Source organism: Paralichthys olivaceus, chromosome 15, assembly GCF_024713975.1.
Source record: "Paralichthys olivaceus isolate ysfri-2021 chromosome 15, ASM2471397v2, whole genome shotgun sequence".
NCBI lineage: Eukaryota > Metazoa > Chordata > Actinopteri > Pleuronectiformes > Paralichthyidae > Paralichthys > Paralichthys olivaceus.
In genome coordinates, this window is record NC_091107.1 from 12,235,970 (window position 1) to 12,262,764 (window position 26,795).

General features: G+C 40.0%; 5 protein-coding genes across 7 annotated transcripts in view; 3 read left to right on the top strand and 2 right to left on the bottom strand.

Moving 5' to 3' along the window:
- The first annotated feature begins 36 nt into the window (after positions 1-36).
- On the top strand, positions 37-4,803 carry LOC109628790 (mitochondrial import receptor subunit TOM40B). Its single transcript, XM_020086164.2, has 10 exons — positions 37-226; positions 747-946; positions 1,472-1,539; positions 1,641-1,733; positions 1,870-1,971; positions 2,104-2,209; positions 2,825-2,947; positions 3,065-3,141; positions 3,220-3,322; positions 3,402-4,803. Exons 2-10 carry the CDS (start codon positions 763-765, stop codon positions 3,539-3,541), a joined length of 996 nt encoding a protein of 331 aa, XP_019941723.2. The 5' UTR covers positions 37-226; positions 747-762; the 3' UTR covers positions 3,542-4,803.
- A 1,106-nt stretch (positions 4,804-5,909) lies between these two features.
- Positions 5,910-11,510, bottom strand: bicdl2 (BICD family like cargo adaptor 2). 2 transcript variants are annotated; one of them, XM_020085594.2, is made up of 10 exons: positions 11,229-11,510; positions 10,089-10,554; positions 9,042-9,257; positions 8,678-8,794; positions 7,936-8,082; positions 7,641-7,787; positions 7,355-7,429; positions 6,596-6,678; positions 6,378-6,492; positions 5,910-6,290 (listed from the first exon to the last, which is right to left on the bottom strand). In XM_020085594.2, exons 2-10 carry the CDS (start codon positions 10,332-10,334, stop codon positions 6,123-6,125), a joined length of 1,314 nt encoding a protein of 437 aa, XP_019941153.1. In that variant the 5' UTR covers positions 10,335-10,554; positions 11,229-11,510; the 3' UTR covers positions 5,910-6,122. The 2 variants fall into 2 exon arrangements, with proteins under 2 accessions (XP_019941153.1, XP_019941155.1); XM_020085596.2 differs by lacking the exon at positions 7,641-7,787.
- A 148-nt stretch (positions 11,511-11,658) lies between these two features.
- mia (MIA SH3 domain containing) lies at positions 11,659-13,878 on the top strand. Its single transcript, XM_020085445.2, has 4 exons — positions 11,659-11,934; positions 12,111-12,244; positions 12,362-12,472; positions 12,559-13,878. Exons 1-4 carry the CDS (start codon positions 11,817-11,819, stop codon positions 12,580-12,582), a joined length of 387 nt encoding a protein of 128 aa, XP_019941004.1. The 5' UTR covers positions 11,659-11,816; the 3' UTR covers positions 12,583-13,878.
- On the bottom strand, positions 13,417-16,204 carry LOC109628363 (alpha-crystallin B chain-like). Of its 2 annotated transcripts, XM_069539560.1 has the most exons (4): positions 16,078-16,204; positions 14,822-14,983; positions 14,460-14,582; positions 13,417-14,373 (listed from the first exon to the last, which is right to left on the bottom strand). In XM_069539560.1, exons 2-4 carry the CDS (start codon positions 14,918-14,920, stop codon positions 14,182-14,184), a joined length of 414 nt encoding a protein of 137 aa, XP_069395661.1. In that variant the 5' UTR covers positions 14,921-14,983; positions 16,078-16,204; the 3' UTR covers positions 13,417-14,181. The 2 variants fall into 2 exon arrangements, with proteins under 2 accessions (XP_069395661.1, XP_019941002.2); XM_020085443.2 differs by lacking the exon at positions 16,078-16,204 and having other exon boundaries at positions 14,822-15,145.
- Positions 16,098-26,795, top strand: part of cfap54 (cilia and flagella associated protein 54) — a 54,172-nt gene continuing 43,474 nt past the window's right edge. The window contains exons 1-30 of the mRNA XM_020085468.2: positions 16,098-16,386; positions 17,363-17,468; positions 17,931-18,080; positions 18,255-18,420; positions 18,781-18,839; positions 18,946-19,089; positions 19,462-19,575; positions 19,715-19,816; positions 19,971-20,163; positions 20,352-20,450; positions 20,592-20,704; positions 20,851-20,965; positions 21,389-21,474; positions 21,627-21,764; positions 21,964-22,111; positions 22,196-22,251; positions 22,348-22,476; positions 22,659-22,902; positions 23,167-23,300; positions 23,618-23,815; positions 23,920-24,012; positions 24,110-24,298; positions 24,575-24,693; positions 24,794-24,935; positions 25,060-25,215; positions 25,309-25,431; positions 25,732-25,848; positions 26,015-26,129; positions 26,475-26,564; positions 26,656-26,782. Coding sequence (XP_019941027.1) covers positions 16,238-16,386; positions 17,363-17,468; positions 17,931-18,080; positions 18,255-18,420; positions 18,781-18,839; positions 18,946-19,089; positions 19,462-19,575; positions 19,715-19,816; positions 19,971-20,163; positions 20,352-20,450; positions 20,592-20,704; positions 20,851-20,965; positions 21,389-21,474; positions 21,627-21,764; positions 21,964-22,111; positions 22,196-22,251; positions 22,348-22,476; positions 22,659-22,902; positions 23,167-23,300; positions 23,618-23,815; positions 23,920-24,012; positions 24,110-24,298; positions 24,575-24,693; positions 24,794-24,935; positions 25,060-25,215; positions 25,309-25,431; positions 25,732-25,848; positions 26,015-26,129; positions 26,475-26,564; positions 26,656-26,782 — 3,914 coding nt within the window. The 5' untranslated portion in view covers positions 16,098-16,237. The remainder of the gene's footprint in view (positions 16,387-17,362; positions 17,469-17,930; positions 18,081-18,254; positions 18,421-18,780; positions 18,840-18,945; positions 19,090-19,461; positions 19,576-19,714; positions 19,817-19,970; positions 20,164-20,351; positions 20,451-20,591; positions 20,705-20,850; positions 20,966-21,388; positions 21,475-21,626; positions 21,765-21,963; positions 22,112-22,195; positions 22,252-22,347; positions 22,477-22,658; positions 22,903-23,166; positions 23,301-23,617; positions 23,816-23,919; positions 24,013-24,109; positions 24,299-24,574; positions 24,694-24,793; positions 24,936-25,059; positions 25,216-25,308; positions 25,432-25,731; positions 25,849-26,014; positions 26,130-26,474; positions 26,565-26,655; positions 26,783-26,795) is intronic.

Here is a 26,795-nt window from a genome sequence, read left to right on the forward strand (position 1 = left end):
ATTAAGATTTTTTTTTCCAACTCGTGTTTTCGGGGGGACGTGATTGCAGGGTGCAGCGTCACATCTGGAGGAGGGAGCCACACTCACAGCATCAGCTCATCCCAGCATCACTGCCATCGTTTCCTAAAGGGTTTATCAAAGAAGAACGTCCTGCTGACAGTTTGTCTGATGTGCAGCGATCAGTTCCGCCCGGAATTTTAAGGCGTTTTGATCGCATCGGACGAAGGTAGCAAGTGAACATACATGCATGTTTCTTGCTGATGCTAAGGTCATGCTAGCTAACGGATGTTGCTGCACCTGCACATGAAAACAACAGACAGCCTGACATGATGCACAGTGTAGTGATCATCCCTGTGATTCAAGGTTCAAATCTAATATAAACCAATTGAAAAAATATTACGTTTGAATATTCAATTGTGTTTGCACCCTTTTGATGATGTCATAATTTATGAATAACTGTCTCTGAGTGTATATGTTGGTACAGCAACAGACCTGTACATATACTAATTAAATCTATATACCTATGTTATATATATATGACATTGTCTGCACTCTATAAATATTGTGTCACAGATGTCAGGCTCGAGTAAACCCACAACTAGCCAAGGATAATCTGTATTTTCTGTTCTGTTTTTCATGCTTTCTGCTTGACCTCTGTTCTCTTCATGCAGGGACAGAGTCTGGAACGTCCTACTGCAAATGGTCATCTTAAAACTGTCCTTTGTGTATTTTTTTGTGTTGTGTAGGAAGTGTTACACCCACATGGGCAGCGTCCTGGCTTTGTCCTCTGGTCCGGGCCATCAGAACTGGCCTTTCTCCCCGGACCCCCCTCCTTCCCGCTGGGACACACATCCTGCTCACTGGGACAGTCCGCCGCGCTGGGAAAGGAGAGATGGCCGCCTGCCCAACCCAGGCAGCTTTCACTCTCTCCACAGAAGCTGCAAAGGTACTGTATGTCTTGGATAAGCTGCAGGAAGTGTGGCATGTACAATGATTCACAAAACTAAATACTCGATGCAGAAGGTCAACATCTTCCTGATGGTTCATTGGTCGCCAGATGTTTCAAAACCAATGTCAATATAATTGTCATTAAACATACAATATATTTACATCTATTGCAAATGTGTACATGCACTAACATAATTTGTGAAAAACATATTTGTAGCTTGTTTTAATTCTTCATCAGCCAAACAATTGCTACACAAAAGTCTTACTGAAATCAATCACCATTAGAAGTGCAGAATGATCAGGAGACCACAGTACCTGTAAATGCATTGAATTGGGCAATGCCCATTGATTAACAGACCAAATACTGTAAATGAGCCGGAGTTAGCTGTTTATGCAGATTTTCATCTGCTATTGCTAGAACCAGTTTTTAATATTACCTATCATTTATAAGATACAAACATCTATGTATAATACACCCAGTAAAAAAATCTAATGAATAAAATCATTCTCCTTTTCTTCTCAGATGTTTTTCCTCAACAGATTGAAGGAGTCAGGATGATCCTCAATAAAACTCTGAGCAGCTTCTTCAAGGTGAGTCTTCATCATGAGATAATAATTTACATGCAGGTGAAGACGTAAAGAGTATAAATGTTGTAATACCTGATGTTTACTTTGTGTATGTTTGCGTCCAGGCCAGTCATACTCTGCATCTCAGTGCTGTTAGTCCTTCGCACTATCGGTTCCACGTGGAGCATCTGCAGTCTGACGATTACAGCAAAGACAAGGTAAAGCACGAGTCATTAGATGATAAATATTTTACTGCTACTTTATCGTCATGTTTTTAACTGCTATAATGGAGAAGAAAGAATTGCTGCTTTTATGAGTTGCCGGGTTGCACACTGATGCCTCCTCACATTTCAGGATGCCCCAGCACTGATCGGTGAATTGGACTCTTCAGGTAGCCTGAACGCTCACGCTCTGGTGCATCTCACTGAGCGTGTACGAGCGAGGACCGTCTTCCAGGTGAGGTCCTAATGTCCATCTCTTTCCTCATGTCTATCTATCACAAACCACTCTCACTTTCCATGTCTGTAAGTCAGTTATTTAACACTAAGTTCACGCTCTCTGCTGAAAAACCTCTCAACTTTTTTATAGACTCAGCAGTCCCAATTTTTAACGTGGCAGTTTGAGACCGAGTACAGAGGGAATGACTTCACTGCTGCTGTGACAGTAGCTAACCCAGACGTCCTCAGAGAGTCAGGTGATAAATGACACATGTAACAATGAGAGCTTCACCTGAGCAGTAGAGTTATTGATAAATTATTTTGCACCTGCATTTGTATGCAGACAAAAATATGCATATCAATGTTGGCTGATAGGTTTGGGGAAATTATATTGTTTCTCCTGATATGATATATTGGTAGAGCCTGATGAATTTATCAGTTGGCAGATATAAATTATGAAAACTTTAATTTTACTGAATGAACCATGCAGCACTGATGTGCATTTACAAGAAAAGTAATATATACTAATAAATACTTTAAATTTGGTTGTATGTGTGTTTTCTTTATATTTAGAATAATATATAATAAATTATATGGTTAAACTGTGAAAGATCAAACCTCAATTACATTTCTCATTTTGATAATCACATTTAAGGAATCATTGCCAAAATTTTAAAAATGTAAAAACTTATCAGCTGATATAGTGATATCAGAATTTATTTACACCTTAATCTCGGTATCGGTCCCCAGAAATCCATATCGGTCGGGCTCTAGTCATTACTTTCTGCCTTTAAACTGATTTATGGTACCACCTTACCCAATCTAATCTACTATGTGTCTGCAATGTATCTGTGTGTGTTACTCTGCGACAGTCATCCTTGTGGCACACTTCCTGCAGAGTGTGTCTTCTGGGCTGGTGTTAGGAGGAGAGCTGGTTTACCATCGCGGCAGAGCTGAGGAAGGAGGAATTCTTACTTTGGCTGGACAGTACTCGCGTGAGAATTTGGTTTTATTTGTGAATCTACTTTTAAGCATCGACGTCATTTAGATGGCTCATTCTCTGAACTGTGATGAGTCATGGAGCTGCAGCATTTTTCTTCCTCTTGACGCAGGACCAAACTGGGTGGCTACGCTGAATGCAGGAAAAGGAGGTGCCCACGCCAGCTACTATCACAGAGCAAACAAACAGGTACAGCAAATACTGCCAGAGTGTATAAATACAACATATGCTTGCAAAATTGATATTGCATGTGTGCATATTCACCAGATCCAAGTAGGAGTGGAGTTTGAAGCCAGTACTAGGACACAGGAGACCACAGCCTCGTTTGGGTATCAGATGGAACTCCCAGAGGCCAACATGGTGTTTCGAGGTAACTTTCTTTCTTATGTCATGTTTAAGGAAAATAATTCAGAAAACATAAAGAGACATTTTTCTGTGTGTGTATCCAGGTATGATAAACAGTCGGTGTATAATCGGAGGTGTGTTGGAGAAGCGCCTGACCCCGCTCCCTGCCACCTTGATCATGGGTGCCTTTGTAAATCACAGAGGTGACAAGCTGCAAGTGGGGCTCGGTGTCAATGTGGGATAATCCTCCACTAACCCCCTGCTGGTAATACAGCCCAACGTGGGGAGGACCGTCCAGGGACCTGTTTGAGAGGCTTCACAATCACCCAACCTTCCAAGGTTTATTTACTTTGGTAAAACACTTGGAACCAGCAGAGTATTGTGGATTTTTTTGGGGGGTGTTGAAGCCCAAAATGTTTCCTTAATTTGATGCATCTAATCTTGCAACCTACCTCTCGAAATGGTGATGATGTTCTCTGATGGGCGACATGAGGATTACATAGACTGGATTAACATTTGAGGGGCTCCACATGTGACTTGAGATAAGTTTTTCTTATCAGACAGACCTTCTTGGACAATGGAAACAGAAAGGATAAGAGACATACTGTACTTTCATGTGAAAATAAATGAAAATTTTGTACTGTAGCTAGACATAGAAGAAAATGTATGTTTATAGATCGCATTCAAAGCTATTTATGTTTTTATGTTTTAGACCATTAACTAGGATTCGCGTATATCTGACCTGGATGTTGACAATTTTTTACAGCATATTATTGTGGTTTGTAAGAGTAATACATGATTTTTCCCATCATCCAGGCAGCCACTGGTTTATATACGTGCCAGTGTAATTTGAAAAATAAGTAACACTGACTCAGTGCAAGGCAAAATGCTTGAATGCACCAACATGGATGAGGTTTGAAAGAGTTTCTGCCCCACAGTATTACAACATGATGGTAACAGAGGAAAAATAAAGCCAATTAAAAATTCAATGATTTATTATCTTCAGATAGTTTCAGTGAGATGGTTTTCACCAAGTAAATCACTAGAGGATTAATTTAAAAAACAAGTGTTCAGCAGGGACTTAGTAATTAGTCTTAGTAAATGGGTCATGCTGAAACATTGTTTGAACCCTAAAACAGTGTGTTTGATTCTGTTTAATTGCCATCTATTCTTTGCCAGGGTATAAAAGTATTTGAGTGCTACCCACACGAACAAATGAACCGTTGCGCGTCATGTACTAACTCCAGTGAGGGTAGTGTGAGTGGCTGTGCTCTGTAACTCCATTCAACCAGAACTGTACTGTATGTATATAGATGAAGATCATGTGGAAACACTGACCTGTATGCAAACTGCACTACCCACGCTGCTTCTGGGCATTTCCAGTCCTATTTAACAAATTAAATGTTTCATATATATCATTTATACATAATGTAATATAAGCATGGAGAGAGGTGGAGGGGGATGACTGTATTTTGGGGCTTAATTTAATAAAGATGTTATTTCTATTATAGTTGAACAGTTTTTTCTTCAACATACTGCAGTTCTGTAAATACAGTGCTGCACATTAATTGAGTTTTAAAGCCTCTATCAACAGTTCTTTATATTAACTGGACCAATTTGTTCTTAGTGACAAACCAACAGAAAACTGACATAATTCTAAACTTAGCGTCTTAGCCACCTTCAACTTACTGTTTAGATTTTTATTGTGTTTAGTTTAACATCTAGTAAACTTTAGAGCCAGACATTTTTCTCAGACACCTAAATTGGAGGTTATGCATATAACTAATGTTCCCTGAAGGAGGGAAACGAGGTACAACACATCAGTTGATGGGGTTAGGATGAATCTGCCATTTACTGATTGGTTGTACTGAATGTACCCACGAAAGGAAACAAAGCTAATAGGCGAGTGACTATTGGACATTGATGGACAGAAAAACAAGAAATGAATGTGTCGCACCCTTTCTGGTGCCTTTACTTTCAAATATGTTCACCATAAGAATTGTTTTGTCCCTCAAGGTTTGTTCCAACAGCAGCTGTAAGCGAGTTAGCAATGGAGACACTGAGCATGTCTGTGATTGTGCTCCTGTGTATCGGCACCAGAAACTGAGGTGCTTTCTGGTAATGTCCTGTTTCTCTCCTTTTCACCCTTTCCCTTTTTATGACGCAGTCTCATAAAGAACCAGAATTGTGTAACATTTTCAGACAGTCAGGGTGGCATGGTGGAGCATCGGTTATACTGTGGCCTCACAGCACGGAGGTCCTTGGTTCAATCTCTAGTTTGGGGTTTGCACATTCTCCCCTCGTCTGCATGGGTGCAGGTACTGCCACCCTCATACAATCTAACGACATGCAGACTGGGGTTAGGTCGTCTCAAGACTCTCCCTGTGATACGCTGGCCACCTGTCCAGAGTGTTCCCCCGCCTCTTGCTGATTGTCAGCCAGGATTGGCTCCAGGTAACGGGTGGATGGATCTTTGTGTCAAATTTGTGCTTTCACTTTACAATTTACATGAACTTTGTATCCAAAACAAATGTTTCTCTATTAGAACCAAACCAGACATTTAGAAAATACATCATTAATACTACAAAGCAACCACAATGTTGTAAAACCCATTATTCATTAATGGCTTTTAAAACCTTTTAATATAAAATGTTAAAAAGTGATATTTCTGTAACTGTACATCCATATATTGTATATACAAACATATTCATATGTAAGGTGTGTAAACATTTGACTTGTTGATTCTGATAACAGCACATGTGGCAACATCAGCTCACAGTGTCAAAGACAAAGGCTGATTCTCAGTCTGTTTAAACTGCTGACAGTTATTTGTCTCTGAAAAAGGAGAAGAATTTTTTCGCTCCTTCTCCCTTCACTTTCAGAGATTTGCTTCTCTGGAGTCCCACTGTGTTTTCTCTCTCCTGCTCTTTGTCCTTCTCTCTCTTCTCCTCCCGTTGCTGCACCTGCTGATTGATCACCAACCGCATGTCCTCCTGCAACAAGACAGAAAAGAAAATCAACCTCCATTTGTTGCCTAAAGGCATTGTTTTGAATTTTTAGTTCCATACACACAGACCCACCTGCCAGGCTTCCAGCTCCTGAGACAGCGCCACCTTGTGTTCGATGGTGTTGAGAAGCTGCTGAGTTAGGGATTCTTTCTCCAGGCGAACTGTGGCCAACTCACTCTCTAACGAACTGAACATTGATGAACATAGGAATTATCAAAATATATGTCACTGTGGTTTCTAATGAAATCAGTCCAAGTCAAATCAACAAATGTGCTGCTGTTTATCGTCACCTGTAGCTCGGCTTGTCTTTACTGCCTCTGAACTGCTTGATTTCATCCCTCAAAGTCTCTAGCTCTTTTCGCTGAGACTGTAGCTGCAGAGTGGGAAAGAAAAAGGCATATCATAATATTATATTTTTTCTTTTTTTAAATAGGCAGAGATCCTGAGATCTTCTCCAGGAATGTTTTAAGACATATCAAAATAGTCTACTTTGAAAAATGCTTACTCTTTCCTCCACAATCTACAAACATGCAAATAACTTCTTGAGTACTGGACACAAGAACTAAAAAGTCTATTATCGATGTTTGTAAGTCCCCACATCACACTTGTGTAAATTGTTGATAGTGGACCACAGCTGACACTAAACTAGTTTTGATATCAATGACTATAGTTTGTACTTTCACTCACTGCAGACAGAGTTCAGCTAAATGCAGAGGAAACGTCAAATCCACCTAAATCTGGATCTAGTGGGTTTGAATGTGGTTTCATGGAGGAATAGGCTTTTTCAGCCACAGTGTGATAACAAATGTGTAGCTTTAAAATAACATAATGTGGCCTTAGCTATAAAGATTGTTTGAATTTAAGGGCACTGTGGGGACTTTCTAGTTTCTATTGTTGTATTTGGTAGCAAAGATTTCACTTTTCACTGTTATTCATAACCCACTGAAATGGAAACCACCATTTTAAATTGTGTGAGTGTGTGTGTGTGTGTGTGTGTGTGTGTGTGTGTGTGTGTGTGTGTGTGTGTGTGTGTGTGTAGTTCGACAGACCTCCTCTTTGAGTGTCTGTATCTCTTCGTCTCTTGCTTGCAGGACTGTAGAATGAGCTAGAAGAGCCTCTTTAGCCTGAACAACAGGAAAAAACCGAAGGTTCACAGAGTTCACAACATATATTAGAAGCTGTTTGTGCTTTTCATGCAAACAGGCTGAGAATGTCAGAAAGCAGTTTAGTATCAAAGTGCTGGTGTGAGTAGGGTCAGAGTTAGTGCACATGTTGTAGAGGGCTGTTATTGTGCAGATGCCGGTGGTGCGTGTTGTGTGTCTCTCTTGTGTGTACCTGTGATTGCTGAATCTCACTAAGCAGAGACAGAGGTTGTGTGTGAGCACTGTCCAGGATGCTCTCCTCTCCCAGGCCCAGAGCCTTTTGCTGCAGAGAGCGATTCAAGGTACGCAACTCAAACACCACTCCCTGCTCCTGCTCTATCTATATGTAGACACACAGACACACATGCAGTGAGACAAAGACACACAATCAAGCTTAGTCGTGTTAGTGTCTTATTCTGTTAGTGGTGAGTGACACCTCCTGCTGCACATGGATTTCTCTCCCTGTTCCCTCAGTGACTGATCCTCACCTCTGCTTCTCTTTCCTTTAGTTTCATCTGCAGGTCAGATATTCTCTCTCTCTGTCCCTCTCTCTCCATTCGGATTCTGTCGCCGTCCTCCTGTGAGGCTTTGAGTTGTGACTCCATGTACGACAGCCGCTCCAGCAAAACTCGGTTCTGTGCAGGAGGGAGGGAAACATGGATGAAAATTAGGATTAGGATGTAAATACTGCATTAAATCTGAGACAGGCACTGGCTGTAGGATTGTGCTTCTGATCAACATTTAAATACATTTGCAATTCATTTGTAAACAGACTTGAAGCTTTGACATACATCTTTGCATAATGGGTAATGTGTCTGTTAAATCCTAATGCATTTACTCCATATTGTGCTTTTATATCCTCGCCCTTCCTTTTTTTCAATTGGTAACTTTTGAAAGGTGATTAAGTGATTTCCATGAAATTTGGTGTTTAATGCAGCTTGATTGAATTTAAAAGGACTGTTAGGCTATGGCAGAGGTATGCACTCATGTCAGAATTAAGCCACCAAAACATCAAGTCTTGACTTAGCTCGAGACGTCGAGGCAAAGTGTCTTTGTTTTCGACTTGATAAAATCTCAAAGCAGTAAAATGTAAAGCGACTGCAGGCAGGCCTTAGATAGTACACCATAAATATTTAATTTTTATGACATATTTCTTTGATACAAAGCCCAATATTGAAAACAGGTTCATGGTCTCAACAAAACTCTTCCAGTTTGAAATGTTAAGTATACCTCTGCTTGAATATTCTTTATCTGTGAGAAGCTGATATTTCTGCTGAAAGACGATTCTTCCATCTCTTCCCTGAGGGAACGAAGCTCAGTCCTCAAGGAGTGCTCCAGTGTTACAGCCTAGATAGGAGGGAGATGAAAAGGTTTTAAAAAAAGGCTGTAATTCAAGGAGTGACAAAGATAGAACTCCCAAAACCTGCTTGTCTGCATTGTTCTCTTCTGTGAGACTGTGACATTACGCCTAACTGACGCAGACACTTCCCACTCACAGACACACCAAACACCTAGATTCTCTTCATTCTAACAGCATTACAACAGAATCATGACGTTTCTCTTTGGCAGGTATCAAGGCTGCCCTCAAACCGACCTCTGCCATCTGCTCCACCAGTCGCTGGTTATGATTGGACAACTGAGTCAGCTGCTCGCTCTCGTCTCTCCTGCGGTCTCTTCCCTGGCTGTGGTGGCGCTCCAGCTCGGCCCTCAGGGAGATCAAATCCGCCGCCAGCTCTGCCTCTTTCTGTCCAGAGTCCAGTTCACTCATCTCCAGCCTCCTCTGAAGAACATGCTTCTCCTGCTGTAAAACCTGAGACAGTGAACACAACATGAACTGACTTTGAGACACTATGAAAATATCAGACACTGAAATAGATGGGTCATTTTATTTCTGCCTTCTTTTTGCTTTGAATCTGAAGTGAAATGGTAACATATGCTGGTTTCTATAGGCAGGTTAGTCTTGGCTTAGGGAAAGCACAAGTATTAGATTTTGAGTGCCCAACGCTCTGTTCTATTACGTATTGCAGGAAGCTATGACAGTGAGTCTGAAAACACAATGACAGGTCCCTGAAACTGAGACAGCTAAATGGAATCCAGCCAACAGTAATATTATCTGTCACATGTCATATTGTCTCATTATAATAGGCTTATCATAGGGACAGCTTAACACTGACAAAGCAATAAATGTATATAAATGTGAAAGTAATTTACACAGAAAAAAACACTTAAAGAATACACCAGTGTTCAAAACTGTTGCAATAACATTACCTTTACTATTCACAATTTTAGGATAATATCTAATAATATTTGATGTGCAATGAAATTCTTTTTGCATGTTTCTGCTCATTAGCTATAGTACTTATGTGTAATTTTTTTGTTTGTTTTTATGTTAGTTTTATATTCTATGTATTTTTTAATCTATTTCAGTAGATTAGATGGAATTAATATAAAATTGGATAAAGTGAGTTGATTTTGTTTTAAAGTAGTTAATAAATTCCGCACAACAATTACACTGCCAGCTCGAATCACCCAGGTGTTGATTTGCTTGTGGGTAAAAGTTTGCAGTTCCCACGTCTTTATAGTTTTTATTAATGTTGGAAAACATCATAATCAAAAAGATTTATATCCACCTAGTCCTTACCTCTAGCTCCCTCTCCCTCTGCTCCAGAGAGGCCGCCAGCTCCTCATTCTTCTCCAGCAACGCCTGTCCCAGCTCCGCAGCCAGGATCAGATCTGTCTCTATCTCACCTGTACCATCGAGACAGCCAGAAGAGGAGCCAGACGAAGGGAGAGCAAAGGAGAGAGACATTGAGGAAGATGAGGACAGAGGGAAGAAGGAGTCCTCCAGGCTGGGGGAGGGCAGACTGTTTTTTCTCGGGGTGAACATTGTTGACAGTTGCAGGTTTGTGGGATTCGGTTAGAAAAGCATCATCCCAGGTCTTGTAATCCACTCATACAGGAGTCAAGAAGCGGCCATGTTCTTTGTTTGTGTACAATCAGGAATCCTGTTCTGTTTGAGTGAGTAGTCCAATATGTCTCACTTCCTCACTGTGATGCCAGTGGTCCTGATGCTGGGGTCATTCAAATCTCTGTCTTCACAGATAACTCTGTGGGAAAAGGAAAAACCTTCAGTAACACAGAAGAGCACAATAAACATATGTGTCAACTGTAACGGTGAAAATCAGGACATGATGATGTGAAAACCATACGAGTTGTTTTCTAGTAATACAATCACACTTGGCCTTTCAGGAGATCATTTGCCTGAAGGGCGCTTTTGTTACTTTGACCGAAATACCAGCTCCTCTGTTGTGTTTGTCCTGCCCCCTCCCTAAATTCCAAAGGCATTGTGCTCCACTGTTATCTACAAATACAACAAGTCTTAACTCTCCTCATTACAAGTCTCTAAAATAGTCAATTTTAACCAAATCACTCAGACCTAATCACCACCACATCCACCTTCTAAGTCTATAATAAGGCTCCATGAGAGGTTTTTACAACATATTATAGTTTCCTGTCACTGCAGGATTATTCTGTTCATATAAACTGAATGTCGGTCTGAAGTCTCCTCAGTTTCACCTCAGCCATTTGTCTGTCTTTACACCTGATGTCACCATATGTGTCACCTGTTATGGTAACTCCCCATGAAACCACGCTGTTATTCAACTTAAAATCAATATGAAAACAAAATAACGAACTCACTCCAGTTATAATTAGGATGTTTTCCTTATCTGAAATGAAATAACCTGTTTTAACTAAAGAACAAATGTTAAATCTGTCTTACCTGTCAGTTCCCAGCCAACAGGCACTAAACAGGTACAGTCTTCCTGTTTGGTGAGTGTGAGCTGTGCGTGTGTGTCTGTGAGTGAGGGTGTGTTTGAACAAGAGAGGCTCAGCTTGTTTCCTTGGCAGTGGAAACATACAGCCTGTAAATACAGCCAGTGGCTCCACCTCTAAAGTTAAGGTAAAGGGAGCAAGAAGTGGAAGGAATAAGAAAGGAGAACAGGGAAGATGTGGAACAGTGTAAATTAGTCATTGCTCTGACATCTAGTGGTTGAATAAGCTCGGAAACAGAGAGCATATTAACTCGGAGGAATGTGTTGTTGCAAAGGCCAACATTATGCAGTTTCAGTGGGGAAGAACCAGGGTGAGATGGGGTGAGGGGGAGGATAGGAGACAAACCAGAGTCTGTGTAATCTAGACCTCCTACTCCTCCTCCTCATCCCCCCATCCTGTTTACCTGCTTGTGGGTTGAAAGGACCTCTGTGTGTGTGTGTGTGTGTCATTACAACTCTTTTTCAGAGACGGCAAACAGACAAAAGGGGAACAAGCTCAGAGACCATAGGATCATTCGCTGCGTTCACATACAGACATGTCTTGCAAACTCTGGCTCGCTCTTTCAATCTGGCTTTTGCTGGCGACATGTGAAGCTGGAAGGCAGATGCCAAAACTCTCCGAAAAGAAACTCTGCACTGATTCTGACTGCAGCCGTAAGTAGCACAACTTCCTTTTACTGCACATAGTAGTTGGCTGCTGCAGCCACCGTTGCATGCAGACCTAAAGATGCACATAAATATGGGAAATATCATGAACTGCAAAAGTCCTTTCTATGATGCCTTCTTTCGTATCCTATCTCACATCACTCTCTTGCATAATTTCTCCTCAGATCCCATCTTGATAGCTCGTGCAGTTCAGGACTACTATCCTGGAGACTGCAGGTTCATCCACATCAGACAGGGCCAGCTGGTTTATGTATATGCAATGCTAAAAGACAGAGGGAACCTCTTCTGGGCTGGCAGTGTGAGTACAACAAACATTTAGTTTATATGGGATAATAAGTATAGTACATAAGACAACCATGTGCAGCAACATTCATTGGTGCTGTCCACAATGTTTGTCTATAATATTTGTCTGCAGGTTCAAGACTCTTATTACGGACAACAGGAGGCTCGCATTGGCCACTTCCCCAGCAGCGTTGTGGAGGAGACACATCCTCTCATGCCAGCCAGCACTGAAGTCAGAACTACTGTAGGTGGACAAACACACACACACACACACACACACACACACACGTTTATTGCTTTCATCTAATTCTACCTCTTTTTTGTTTCCAGAAATGGGACTTCTACTGTAACTGAAGATGATGACAACCTTTAAATACTTACATACTTTCTCACTTGGTATCAAATGATCTTACACACATTGTTGATGGTATAGTATATGTACAGTATATCTGTACTGCTGATAATCTGCATTGTAGGAGAATATGGGCAGCAGCTTCATTTAGCCACAAATTATTGCAGAACGCAATTATATTTCATCAGGATTTCCAAGCGTTGAAATATAAACCATTGTTGTTGAAAGCTTTGTATTCCTCCTCCATCTGTCTAGTTTACTGATTCATAGAAAAGTATCTCGCCTTCTTTCTATGTAATACTGCCTCGTGCTGTTTATGTCTGTTTTGCAGGTATTGAATGTGTTTTAAGAAGAGAAAAATATGAATTGTGTAGATTTTCTTTCTCCACTACTACAACACCTGCCTTTTCTTAATTGTGTATCACTGAAAAATATGAATCCAACTAATAATGTTGTCAAAGAAGTTGTTTTCTGCTTTTATCCCCCAATATTTGATTACTGAATTATGTTAAGAGGAAATAGGGATATTTACAAGATAAGCTATAATGTTATTGGACTTGTGCTGGTATATTAATACAGATTTTGAAAGTCTAGACCTGACAAAAACCAATAAATACCTAATTTCTTATTGTGATGGTTATTCACATGAATAAAACCTTTGTTTTTTTGTAAATGAAACAGACAAAATAAATATCAGGCCTGTTACTTTAAGTTTCAACATTTATTCTATTTGATAATGGCCGTTCCTTTATATTGTAAGAGCTAAAAATGTCTTCTTCTACAAGCAAATATACACACACACACCCCTCACTACAGAGAACACACATGGTCCCAAGTCCTTTGGAGGTGTTTTTTATTCTTACTGAACAACCATAAAATCACTGAATGTGCCTCCAGAGAACTCCTTCCTCCTGACACGTACTGAAACCAACACGAATCTCATACAACAATCAAGTTGGCATCTTACTCATACCCACACTGATATTAAAACAATTCATTCTAACAATTTTAGTCTGTTATCATCTTCAGTTGACAATTTTGAGAGGAATTCCTGTAAATTGATTTTTCTTTAGCATTTCCCAGTAGTAATAATAAAAGCTGCAAACTGGGTTAGGTTAAAAAAATAATTTGTCACCCAAGTGCAGGACCAGATTAGACATGGTATGTTATAAAATGTCTGATGTAGATATGGAATTCAAATAAGAATGACATGACCTTGATTAGTTGGATTTTAAGTAAAGCACTTTGAATTGCCTTGTTGTTGAAATTTGCTGTACCAATAAACTTCCCTTACCTGATGGTGGATGTGAATATTTTACGTTTTAAAGTTATTTTGATAGAAAAATGAACTATAACTCACAACAGTGTGTCTCTGGAAAACTTCAATATGGTGTCAACTATACTCAACATGTTAGTCTTTTATTAACACAACAATTCATCTTGCTGTGACACCATCTGGAGTTTCTGGTTTACTTTAAGCCACTTACACATGCAGACATCTAGACATGCATGTTCCACCTACATGTGTCTCAACTGAGACAGGTTAAACACAACAACAGGCAGCACTTCTGGTTAGAACTGAAACAGCGTCAGGCTTTGCTCTACATTTTCTGTTTTGGTGTCCCATCCTCACAGGAGATGGGAATACTACGCTCTGGTCCAGGAGATGACCGAGGTGCAGTTATTATCAGCACACCATCAGATGACAGGTTGGCGGTGACATCAGCACCTGACACGCCGGCAGGCAGCCTGTACTTCCTGTGAAACTCTCTGGACACAAAGCCATGGTCGTCCTGGAAACAGATTTAGAGTCAGTGCATCAGTAAGGTGTCACCAGATCTGTGTGATTATTTCTGCAGACCTCTGTTGTCCCTCTGACCTGTTTCTCCTCGTGTTTGCCATGTATTGTGATGAACTCGTCACTGATGTTGACACACAGCTCGTCAGGGGAGAAGTGCTTCACATCCAGATAAATGACAAAGCGATCCCTTTCCATGCGCATCTGTACAGACCGTACAGCTGTTAGGACCAGGACTGAATAATGAGTCAGTCGGGCACAAAGACTCACAGCACCACTGCTGCATTTTTGACTCAGTCATCATCAGTGGTCTGTTACATCACGTTCCACAGTATCTGTTATTATACTGTGATTATATCATAAGTCGGGTTAGAAGTAATGTTTATTTTCAGACTGCAGTAATTTTGTCAGAATGTGTTAGGGACATATTCATGTTACTTTACCTCACTGTGTCCATTGTCGGGCCAGTTGAACCAGCGCATGAACGACGGGCGCGTCCAGGGGTAGGCCCATGAAAAGGGCCACATGTAGGGCCAGTCCATGAGAGGTTCTGTCTGGGGGAGGTCAGAGAGCCGCTGAGGGAAGGCCCGACGGTACCAAGGATACTGGATGGGGATATCCATGATGAGATTTCAGGAGAGATGAAAAAATAAACAATGGATGTGAGCGAGGTTGATTCTTGGTTTGACTTGGATTGCCATGGGTGCTGCTGCACCTTATTTATAGGCCTTTCCCCCGGGCTCTGTCTGTGCTCACGTCCTCTGCATACCCCCTCCCCTCCATAACCTCCCATGCACACTTGCGCAGTGACTCTGCCAGCAGGCTGATTTTTCTGGAACAATGATGTCAACTATTTATCCCTCCATCGCCCTCATTGTTTCATGTGACCGCCTGTGACTGGTTGTCTCTCCCTTCTCTGGGTCATGAGGTGACACTGGCTCAGAGTACTGCTGATGCCCCCATACTCATTCCCCAGGAAATGCGCCTGTCTGGTGTGAGTGTGATTAGTTTGAGGAATAGCTGCCAGAGCATTAGCTTGCTGTGCTTCCAGTGCCAGAAGCTTTAGGTTTGTGAGCAGAGTGGACGTGTGGGTTGAATGGGAATTGATGAGTTTGTAAGGGACAGTATTAGGTGACACTGAGCATCATTTTGCCATGGGCTCAGAAAAAAGTTCCTTCCAACCATGGTTCAGTTGTGCCAACCAAACATCTTTCTGCGTCTAACCAAGTGTTGGTTTATGTGACTTATTCTATGAACAAGAATAATTTTTACTTTCAGTAATGAGCCAGGAAACCATCCAATGGGACCCATTATAAATGTATAGATTATGGGCTGTGATTTTGACAAGCAAAGATGATACATCATGACAAAGCAGCAATTACAGGATCAAAGTGTGAGGAGTCAATAATTTAAAGAGCATGTATCTCTCTATAGTTCTAACCACCTGTCTTAAAATCCAGACCAAGTGAAGCTGCAGCAGTAAAACCTATAAAGTTGAGAAAATGTGTGTTTTACTTATCATGAATAAAGCAGTTTTATTATTACTTCTTTCAGAAGTAAGCCTTTTTAAACTGATCATGACCTTTTTTTGATTTTTTTGTGTACACATTTAATTTTTTAAAACACTTTTAATAATGCTCAGGGACACAAATTAAAATACACGGTGTAATAAACAAATTAAAAATACATATAATCTTACATTGTGCTGTCAACCTGCCTTCCAGCTCCTGTGCGTCGTTACCATGGTAACATCACCCTGGTAACGCGCCCAGCCTCAGCGGCCTCGGGCAGTTTGTTGTTGGATACAGGAGCTAGCATGAACACGTTGGTCGGTTAAAGTTAACTTCGCGGCTGCAGAGATGGAGTTTCCGGCTTCATATTACGGGAAACTTGATAAAAGAAACCCGGTGATCTCAGCGTTTGAAGGGGACATTAACTCGTTTATGACTCTGATGAAACGAGTCGCCTCTTCAAGCAGCAAAGACAACAGCAACTCGTATGCTAAAGGGTAAGATGCTAAAGGCAAAGCTACCGTCAGCTAGTTAAAGTTAACTCTAGTTACCGTAAGTTCCATGCAGTGAATTACTCTAGTGACTGGTTAAAGTTAACTCTGGTTACCTTTAGCTTCATTCAGTTAGTGACTCTACTGACTGGTTAAAGTTAACTCTAGTTACCGTTAGCTTCATTCAGTTAGTCACTCTACTGACTGGTCAAAGTTAACTCTAGTTACCGTTAGCTTCATTCAGTTAGTCGCTCTACTGACTGGTTGAAGTTAACTCTAGTTACCGTTAGCTTCATTCAGTTAGTCACTCTACTGACTGGTTGAAGTTAACTCTGGTTAATGTTAGCTTCATTCAGTTACTCACTCTACTGACTGGTTGAAGTTAACTCTAGTTACCGTTAGCTTCATTCAGTTAGTTGCTCTACTGACTGGTTGAAGTTAACTCTGGTTAATGTTAGCTTCATTCAGTTAGTTGCTCTACTGACTGGTTGAAGTTAACTCTGGTTAATGTTAGCTTCATTCAGTTAGTTGCTCTACTGACTGGTTGAAGTTAACTCTGGTTAATGTTAGCTTCATTCAGTTAGTCGCTCTACTGACTGGTTGAAGTTAACTCTAGTTACAGTTGAATTGTGTTATTTAACTTTGCTGTTGTTTCTGACAGTTGTTCGTCAGTACGGTACAAAACGGTTTTAGCTTGGTTTCACCTTTGACAGCACGTACTGTAACTTATATATATATGGACCACTAGTAAATAATACTACGTTTTAACACGAGACTAGACTACTACTACTTATTAATTCTACTTATTTACATATCATAGGGAAATATTGTACTTTCACCACATATATACATATACACAGTGAATGGAAGAGGTGCTCCAACTTTAGAATAAGTTTGATATTACATTTTTATTATTTAGTGTTCTCCTTCCAGTCTAGTGAAATCGATTATAACTTTGACTTGTCTTTAATTTGATTTTCAGGATTAAACTCTTAGTGGATATGTGGAGAAAGTACAAACATCGACTGCCTTCGAAGATGTATCAGGAGCGTATGTTGCGGGTTGCAGACTTTCTCTTTGGAATAAAGGTAATTTCATATGAGTTTGTACTAAGTTTGGCCCAAGTCAGTATGCATAGTGTATATGTGTGTGTATATTTCTATTCATATATACACACAAAACATTACATATATATAAAAAAATATATATTCAACTGTTCAAGCTCAACATTAACATGTTTAATGGGTTTAATGCTGTGGCTAAATTCTGTATTTCATAACAGTATAAATTGATTTGAGATGCAAAATAACATTTTGTGGAAATGGTTGTTGGACTTGGACATGTTTTTTTGGTCATTCGCAACCTCTTATCCTCTACTGTTATCTGCTGTTGCTCGGTTCTTTGCTCTCCTCAGAGTTTAGTGGAGATAACTGCTGAGTGTTGGTCCCTTTATTAGCACAACTGACTGCAGCCATTGGCTAAGGAGTTTCTGCCCAGCAAACATCCATACTTTCCACTAAGTCTTTCTTCTTTCTCCTCTTCATCTGTAGTTATACGAATTAGCTCTTTGGCAGGGCTACAGTCACCATCTGCTACAGTTCAACTCAGTGGTAATAACTGACATTACAAGTGTGGACCACTTCATGGCCTGCTTCTTCCCTGAAGGTTTTGATACAGACCAAGATGTCTTTGTCATGAAGGTACGCTGTGATATGTCAGTCTCTCTGTGTATGATATGTTTGACTGCTGACTAAAGTAAAAAGATGATTGTTTATATGAAGAAATATTGTCATGTGTAGAAAGGTCTTTGATATTCTGAGTTGTTTGTACCTGAACCTTGATCTTTGTATTTGTGTCTGTGTGTGTGTATGTAGATTCGTGCAATGCAGGGTTGTGCCCTGTGTATATTTGAGCTGGAGAAAAGACGCTGCGTTCTCAGGCAGGATGGACTCAGTAAACTACTTTGTGTGCTGAACTTTATCCGGATCATGATGCAGGCTTTTCAGCAACATGAGCACCTCTCCTGGCAAATATATAATGGTATTGTTATTAAGTAGTTTAACTTATATCATTTATATCATAGAAAATTTCGGAAGAAGTAGTTGAGTTATCAAAGTGTGTGACAGGTGGTTAAAACAGAGATAATGCGTGAGGTCCAAGATACAAGGATTGTATGAAAATAACACTAATGTTTCAAGGGTATTTTAGTATTCCCAGAAATATACTAGCATTAGTCTTTGAAGAGCACGATTTAGTGAAAATGTCATATTATGAAATGATAATTCATCTGTTGTTTAAAAATATGTGAGAAATACTATAAAATCTACTGTGTTTAATATCGCATTGTAGAACTCATCTCATACTGTTCATCTTTGTATTTTTCTTTCTAATCTTTTCCAGGTTCAATACACATTTACACCATCTGTCGTTATCTGATGACCATGAATTATAGTTCACAGGTACTGAAATGAAGCTTATGTGACTGTTTTTCTTTTGAAAAGATTGTTTTTGTCATGTCTGAAATTAGTGTGAGTTGTAACTGTCACCATGTGTGATCCTATTCAGGCTCTGGAGTATCTTCTGTGGGCAAGCATCAGTTTAGAGCTGTCCGTCCCTCTGATGACTGCTAAGTATCTGTCATGGATTGTCACACTCTACAGTGCTGTCTGCCACTGTTACTATGACAACCAGGCTGCAGTGCAGGCAAAGGTGATCATCAGCATTTAGACACATACAAACACACAATCATCCAAATGTCAACCAACTCATCTCAGCCCAATACAAGTTTTAAATATCTAAATGTCATCTGTTCTCAATCTATCTGGTCCTAGATCTAATTTATCAAAAATAAATTATCTATGACTATATCATAAAATTATGCATCTGTGTTTTTATATTTGCTGTAATGCTTTTAATGTATTAAAGTAAAATACTTTGTAACTTGTTGGTAAAATATGAATGAATATATAAATACTGTGTATATTGATCTGACATAGAAAGGGTTCGTAAAATAAATGTCATTTTTCTTAAAGTCCCATTCCCCATTTGTAAAGTTATTTGTGTGTCTCTCAATGGGTTCAGGAATTTGCCAGGCGAGCCCTTGGAAAAATCAATGAGCTGGCAAAGTTTGAGGAGCAGAGTGAAGTTCCTGCCACCAGAGAGACTCAGAGAGCTTATAAAGAAGCCTCAATCAAGGCAGGAGACTCCTCTCATCCACACATACTCCTAATACTGTTGCTATGATTCACAATTTTACTCTTCTCACTGACTGTGTTTCACATTCAGGACACTCTGAGGCCAGAATAACATTATTTTCATTATACTTGTTTTGCAGCTGGGTGCCATGATGTTCAAGCGGGCAGTGTATGAGTCCAAAAGGAAACCCAAACTTGTGGTCAAAGTCAAACCTAAAAGCACCCTTAAAGAGATTCCTAATGTAATAAGATCCTCTTTAATGCTGTGTCATCACATTCAATGTTAAATTTCATACTTAAATGCTGCTTTACAGGGCAGAGTGTTTGTTTTTGAGGGAAGCAAATTTTGTTCCTGTAACATTACTTAAAATTGTATGCCTTGTGTATCCACTGTAGGTGCCATGGCCCCGCAATGCAACAGAGCGCATGCTAATGGCCCAATTTGACAGCGGTGCAGCACAGTTTTTGGGCATCTTAGAAGCACTTTGGGACAGCCCCACTCACCTGCTGCAAACAAGGATGCCAGAAGAACCAGAGTTACAGGAAGTGATTGTGGAACTCATCTCTGCTGGCATCAGTATCTTATCTGGTTTGTAAAACAAACACATGGCTGAAAACCACTGCTGTGATTTCATTACGTTCATCATCAAGAGCAAATTTGGAAATTAATTGAATGAATGCTGAAAATATAATTCAGATTTAATTGTGGATTGTGTGGAATCCTCACTTTATATTGAATATTGAGCTTGTGTCATGTGTATATTTCTTTGTACTAAGGAGTTGCAACAACTAGTGAGCACAAGTGTAATGACCAACCATGTGGCAGTCTCAGTGCACTGACACCCACATCCACTCTAATGGATTTAGCCATTACAGGTTAGTTCTTGGTCCTTTTTTCTTACATCACAATCAGCATGTTACTATAGCTATACACCACTTTATGTTGTCATGCAAGATGTTTGTTGTGTGCAGTGCTCTGGAAATACTGTAAAATGATGGGGTGTGTTGTGTTAACAGGAGAAAATAAAGTACCCATCATGTCAGCGGTGAGGTTCATCAAGCTGTTATTTCTGTACAAGCAGCCAGATGCATTCACTGAACTGTCCAGAAAGATGCTGCAGGTTTTGTCCGTGAGTAGCAAACAATCTACTGTAACTGTGATCATTCAGTAAAGGGGGATATATTTCATCTTTATCAGTTGTCACTTGTGCATTCAGATTAGGTTTAGTTTGTTTCTCTGAATAATGTTGAATGTGTCTTTGTGTCTCTGTGTCAGGGTTTGGAAGGTGTGTCCTTCAGGAAAGCAGAGATTGAGCTTGCTTTACTTGAAGGTTTCAACAGTCTGATGTCTTCCCAGAGGAGCCGTCCTAAAGACAGCAACATGATTGATGGTAGCGAAAGTGAAATTGTGCCACAAATAGACTTGTTTATATAAATAATATTAATTGATCAATGAATAGAAACTGACTTTTATCCACGATGCTCTCTTATAGCTGATATCTAGACGTCATTGGTCTTGGACAACCTGGCTTCTTTTCCTTGATTGAAGTTATCTTCAAACATAAAGTTATTCAAATTATGAGGGCCAATGTTTTACTGTGTTGCTAAGCTAGGTATCTTACCTTATTTTACTGCCTTATCTTACTGCCTACTGAATATTAGCTGATAAACTTTCAGATGGGTTTCCATGGCTGTCTCTAAGCATTGGTTCTAGTAAGGTTGTCAACACTGGAGTATAATTACTTTTTCACAAATTATCTAACACAAATTAACTTTCCCTGAAATTTGTTTTTGGTGTTTAATGTTTCCAACAGACAGTCACAAGTCGTCATTGTCAGTGAGTGATGAGTTTGTTTGTCTGGTAGACACCCTGCACAAGTCTGCTTGTGGCTCTGCTCTGGTAAGTTTCCATGTTGTGTGTGAATGTGTGTGTGTGTGTGTGTGTGTGTGTGTGTGTGTGTGTGTGTGTGTGTGTGTGTGTGTGTGTGTTCTGATTAGAATTAGGACTTATACATGTCTGTATGTTTATACTGTATGTGTGTGTTTGTGTAGGAGGTGCAGCCAGATGGGGACCTGGTTTTGGATGTTGTGTTATTTCTCTGGGGTAGAGTCAAGGTGGTGATGCAGAGGGATAAAATGGAAAACCCAGAGTTAGCACACTACCTTGAGAAGGTAGATAAGCACAACCAGGTACGTATTTAAACTTATTTAAATGTAAACATTACTTCAAATGGTACAGTGAGCATATATGTTCTTATAAAAAGTGACACTCATTTTTATAAACTGAGTGTGACTTTGATCTAGATTTGACAAAGCAAATATGAACTTGTATTTACTGAAAATTTAACCTGTATGTTTAAAGCACATGTCCCACTTATTTCTTTTGCAGTGGCTGTGGTCTCTGTCTAGACTGTGTGAGGTGGCTTTTGTCTATGACCTGGCAACTGTGGACTGCATAACAATGACCGAGATGATCTACACTTTGGTCATATTGCTGGAGAGTGCAGCTGAACGCAGTCATAAAACACAACGTCCAGGTGAGGCATTAGAGAACAAACATGCATATACACATGCACACACCATAGTTATGATGGTATATTATTCTCAACTTTTCTGAGCAGAAGCTCCTGAAGCAGACTGCGGTGGTGGGATGGTGTGCTCCTTCTCTCTGCTTGAGGTATTTCAATGATTTATCTGAAACCAACCATCACATTTTATTACTGTTAAAAACAATGACATTTTGTTCAATGTGTGTGTTTGTGTGTACTTGCAGAGTTCGAGTACAGAGTTGCTTCAGAAGGTGTGTGAGATGGCAAGGAGAGGTCTTACAGCTCTAGCAAAGGGTATAGCTACACAGCTGCCCCCAGACTCCTCAGCTATCACAGACTGTGCCTTCATGCAGGTAGGTAGTCAATCTGTCACTCATGTTAAAGAGTTTGATAAATGTTCAGTGGGTAATTTACTGATTCTAAACCAGGTGTTTAATCTCAGCGGTTTATGGTGGATAGGGAGAAAAAATGATAAATAATAAAGATTGAGAATTGGTGAATGCTGCTGAAACCTATTTTCTTCTTCTTCTGACAGAAGTTTTGTCCCCTCCCTCCTTCTATTCCCCGCCTATCTTCTGAGACATCGTCAGAAAAGGGAAACGAGGATGATGAAATTAGCGAGAAGGAAAAAGAGGAGATGGAAACTAAGACAGAATCAGACATTAAAGACTCTCGAGACAATCGGTCCACAAGTGTGCTACTGCTGGCCATAGACCTTCATCAAAAGCTTGACATCATCTACCACAGAGCTTCCCTCAAGTTACTGCAGCTTAATGCAGGTCAGACTCACTGCTGCACTGACAATATTACGAACAGTTCTTTTCTTCAAGATTTATTTTGCCTACATTAAGTTTGTATCGAATTATATATTAATAGAAATTGTGAAATTTCTCGATACTGCTGTATGAACAGAAGCTGAAATAATGGTTTGTGGGCTTAAATATTCCAAAGAGAATTTTGATTTGACAATTAGATGTTGACAAATAATTCACGCCTATTTGTTGGGTCTAAATACTGTGGCCTGTATCGATTGTTGTGTCTAGTTGCAGAGTCTGAAATGATGGATCGGATCAAGAAGAACAAGGTGTCCAAAGCTCTTCTCCTGATCCAGAAAGCCTTGATACTGTACAACAGCATGGAAATAGATAAGAGCAGAAAAACCAAGAGTCTGCTAGAGGTTATAAACACACAAACACACACACACATTCATGCTACATATGACACACCTACAAAGATGTTTATATATCTCATGTCATCTACATATTAGATTTATAAAGAGCCAATATCCTGGTAATTGTTAAAAAGCTCTATTGTTTCTGGTGGCGACTCCATTAATATCTCTTCATTAATGAATGCAAAATGGTAAAACTAAAAAGTGTCAAATTTGTGTTCATTACACTTGGTGTGCGCAGGACAGATACTTTACTAAGGAATGGTGATTGAGGTGAGCTTGAAATTGAATTTTCATTTGTTTGGTCTGTGTGCTTTTGCCAGGAGGCCTCCTCCTTGATAGAGAAAGCAGAAGTAGAAGAGAGAAGACTTTATATCGCCACCATCTCTAAGTCTCCAGCTGAAAATTTTGACAAAGGAAAGAATGAAGAAGAGGAAAACCCTCCTCCTCCCCCCATCCTTCGCTCACGCACTGACCACACCTTAACCTTTGCCCCAGCACCTTATAACTTGGAGGCACAAGTGAGATTTGCCTTTTATTATGTTGATAATCTAACAAGTAGCAAATTATCCAACACAATTTACATATTTTTCTTCTTTAACTCTGTACTTTTGTTTCCCACCAGGTGTGCTGGTACCAGCTCTGCGGACATGCAGCTGATGGCATTAACAGGAAAGTCCGCCTCGGAGACTGCTTCCTGTCAGGAACTGGAAATATGGTACAATTTACTTATTTCACAGAAGAGTCTCAGGTCTGGTGGGTTCACATTTTTGTCATCTTCTGTAACTTGTGTCCCTGACACTGTGTGTTTCTAGGTACCAGCAGTATCTGGCGAGTGCATGCTGAGAGTGGAGGGACTGGTGCCCAACCAGAAATACGTGTTTGCTGTTGCAGCCTACAACAGCCAGGGCAAGCTACTGGGAAACAGCATTGGGCAGACAACATTGCCACTGCTGGCATCTATGCCTGTTCCACTGCTCTCAACATGGGCTCACCTGGTTCAGGTACTCCGAGTCAAACCTCGTCCCTAGAAGTGTCTTCTTGATACTAGTTTGTCACCTCACCACACTCATTGCTATGTACAGACTCATAGCAGAACCTTTGTTAGACCATTTTGATTAAACACAACGTCAGCAGGGTAATGATTATCACTGACTCACACAGCTGTATGTAGATTATGGGGATTTTGTCGAATGGGAAACTGACAGACATCTTAATACTGACACCCACAGAGCCAGTGAAAAGCATTATGGGTGTATCTTTTGTGACTCCTTCCTCAGGTGTCATTTCAAACCGAGCAGTATGCCATAGCCAAGAGAGCCTGCAGGGAACTGTGGAGCCACTACACCTTACCTGACCCTGGGTCCCTCAGTTCACATGATAGCCTGGCCACTACAAGGTAAAAGAAGAGAATGACATTCACCACTCATGCAAAGGAGTCTGGATTTCTTGACATCCACTTTTCTTCTTCAACTCTGTTCCTAATTTTCATGGTAAAGGCTGTGTGAACAGACCCTTCAGCTCTCCTCGCCCCACCTGTGTCAGTTGTTCCTGACTTCCATTTTCATTGAGACAGAGATCGACATTCAGCAGGGATCTCTCTACTGTGGAAGTGACCATGGACCGTTCATCTGGGACCAGGTAAGAGTTTGTTTGATAGTTATTGTTGATACCAGCATCACACTGTTGTCACTTGAGTTGATGTGAATAAGGAGAACTTAAATTACATGCTGCACATAAGTGATATGTGCTTGTGTGTATGCAGGAGGCCAGACTGGCAGAGTGTGAGCGAGTGCTGGTGGCAATGGACTTGGCAATGTATATGAATGACGGACTTGCTGCAGTGCAAGCTGTAGTAATCTGCTATGGCCTTTTGGCACCTCTAATCTTCCATCAGATTCCTTGCAACCCTGTCGTACAAGTATGCAGAAACTTCATCCATACTGTGTTTAAAATATTACAAATAATTCATAACTATGTGTTTTGATGCCTTTGTCTTTATTCTGATGTACAGGTACTGAAAAGGTGCTTGATAGTTTTGGAGGAGAATTCAGATCGTCTCAAACAGAAATGGACTGTAAACATCTCAGAGGCACTTATGCACATGATAGCCTGCATTACCTACTATCTTTCAAAGGTGTGTTTGCAAGTGTATATATATATTTGTTATTTCTTCTGACTCGTGCTCTGCATTAAACCACTCTTTAAAATTCAATGCTTTTTGCATTACAATGTTTTTTACAGAAGATTTCAAGTGGATTACAAGAATCATTACTTTTTAAATTTGGTGGCAATTATTCTGAGGTATTACCAGTACTTACTTGACTTTTTTTTTTGACGTTTTACATATTTAACCAGCCCTCTCATCCACAGTGACTTTCGATATTTTACCAGGAGCTTTGAACAGAATAATGTATTCTTCCTCCTTCCTGAACAGGTGTCACATGCTCTAAGGGAGCATCAGATGGCCTGTGCCATGATGGACTGTGGTCGCAGGCTGCTCAAGGAGGTTTGTGATGCCCACCTGCAGATCAGAAGAGTCACCAATGAAGCTGTAAGGAAAAGTTTGAAAGTGTAGATCTGATGGTAGACCATGAATTTAAAATAATTGCTGACACTTTTTCTGATTTCTACAAAATACTGCTGTATTTTTAGGTGATGTTACGATATTAGATCATTTTGAATTTAGTATTTCTGTGTGCTTCTGTGTGTGGTTTAAGGTTGGAGATCATGCTGCAATCAAGTGTGAAATGAAGATAAGTCTTCAGTTAAAGGCATTGCTTGTGAAGAACAAGAAAAGAATCACATCTGAAGCAGCTCTCAGCACAGACAATGGTAACACACAGACACAAATGAGCAGTGGGCTAATTCATTTTTGTTTTTAATGTGACAATGGGGAAAAGATGGTCCTGTGCATAGCAAGGAGTTTGCAGTTTCTGACTTTTTACTTGTAATCAAAACGTGTAAACATGATTTTATTTCAGAGCTTTTGGCAGTTACACTTTTTTTTTAAAATATATCTATTACTATAATATATATACAGTATGTATATATATATCTACATTATCAATTTAAAATTACTATTGAATGATATTAAATTGCTAACATATGCTTTATGATACTGCATCGTGATCAAAATAGTGTTTTTCCTCCATAGTAAATGCAAATGTATTTCTGTAGAGATTTCAAGCCCACTGATGAGCAATGAGGATCCGACCATCTTGTATGAGGTGATCTCCAGTAGCCCATTAAAAGATGCCTATGACAATGGTAAATATCATGTAAATCACATGTATTCACACATAACTATTAATAAGTAATTAATTAATTATTTCTTTCTTTTTGTGTGATTTCTTGACAGTGATGAAGGTCAGATGCAAGGCGTACTTCACTGAGTACGCGGCGCTACTGCTCCAGAGATCCATGGAAGAAGGCCACTCAGAACTTGTATTAAAGTGGGGGAAACTAATATTTGAATTCCTTTCCAGGTAAACTTTCAAT

Excerpts from the sequence above, each read along its gene's own strand:
- LOC109628790 (XM_020086164.2), top strand. The coding sequence starts at position 763 with ATGGGCAGCGTCCTGGCTTTGTCCTCTGGTCCGGGCCATCAGAACTGG. Across the intron at positions 1,972-2,103 it reads GAGCGAGGACCGTCTTCCAG|ACTCAGCAGTCCCAATTTTT; the intron begins GTGAGGTCCTAA and ends ACTTTTTTATAG. Across the intron at positions 3,323-3,401 it reads GGCCAACATGGTGTTTCGAG|GTATGATAAACAGTCGGTGT; the intron begins GTAACTTTCTTT and ends GTGTGTATCCAG.
- bicdl2 (XM_020085594.2), bottom strand. The coding sequence starts at position 10,334 with ATGTTCACCCCGAGAAAAAACAGTCTGCCCTCCCCCAGCCTGGAGGAC. Across the intron at positions 8,083-8,677 it reads TAAAGAATATTCAAGCAGAG|AACCGAGTTTTGCTGGAGCG; the intron begins GTATACTTAACA and ends CCTCCTGCACAG. Across the intron at positions 7,430-7,640 it reads GTGAGATTCAGCAATCACAG|GCTAAAGAGGCTCTTCTAGC; the intron begins GTACACACAAGA and ends CCTGTTGTTCAG.
- mia (XM_020085445.2), top strand. The coding sequence starts at position 11,817 with ATGTCTTGCAAACTCTGGCTCGCTCTTTCAATCTGGCTTTTGCTGGCG. Across the intron at positions 12,245-12,361 it reads ACCTCTTCTGGGCTGGCAGT|GTTCAAGACTCTTATTACGG; the intron begins GTGAGTACAACA and ends ATTTGTCTGCAG. Across the intron at positions 12,473-12,558 it reads GCACTGAAGTCAGAACTACT|AAATGGGACTTCTACTGTAA; the intron begins GTAGGTGGACAA and ends TTTTGTTTCCAG.
- LOC109628363 (XM_020085443.2), bottom strand. The coding sequence starts at position 15,001 with ATGGATATCCCCATCCAGTATCCTTGGTACCGTCGGGCCTTCCCTCAG. Across the intron at positions 14,583-14,821 it reads CCGACAATGGACACAGTGAG|ATGCGCATGGAAAGGGATCG; the intron begins GTAAAGTAACAT and ends CGGTCTGTACAG. Across the intron at positions 14,374-14,459 it reads GCAAACACGAGGAGAAACAG|GACGACCATGGCTTTGTGTC; the intron begins GTCAGAGGGACA and ends ATCTGTTTCCAG.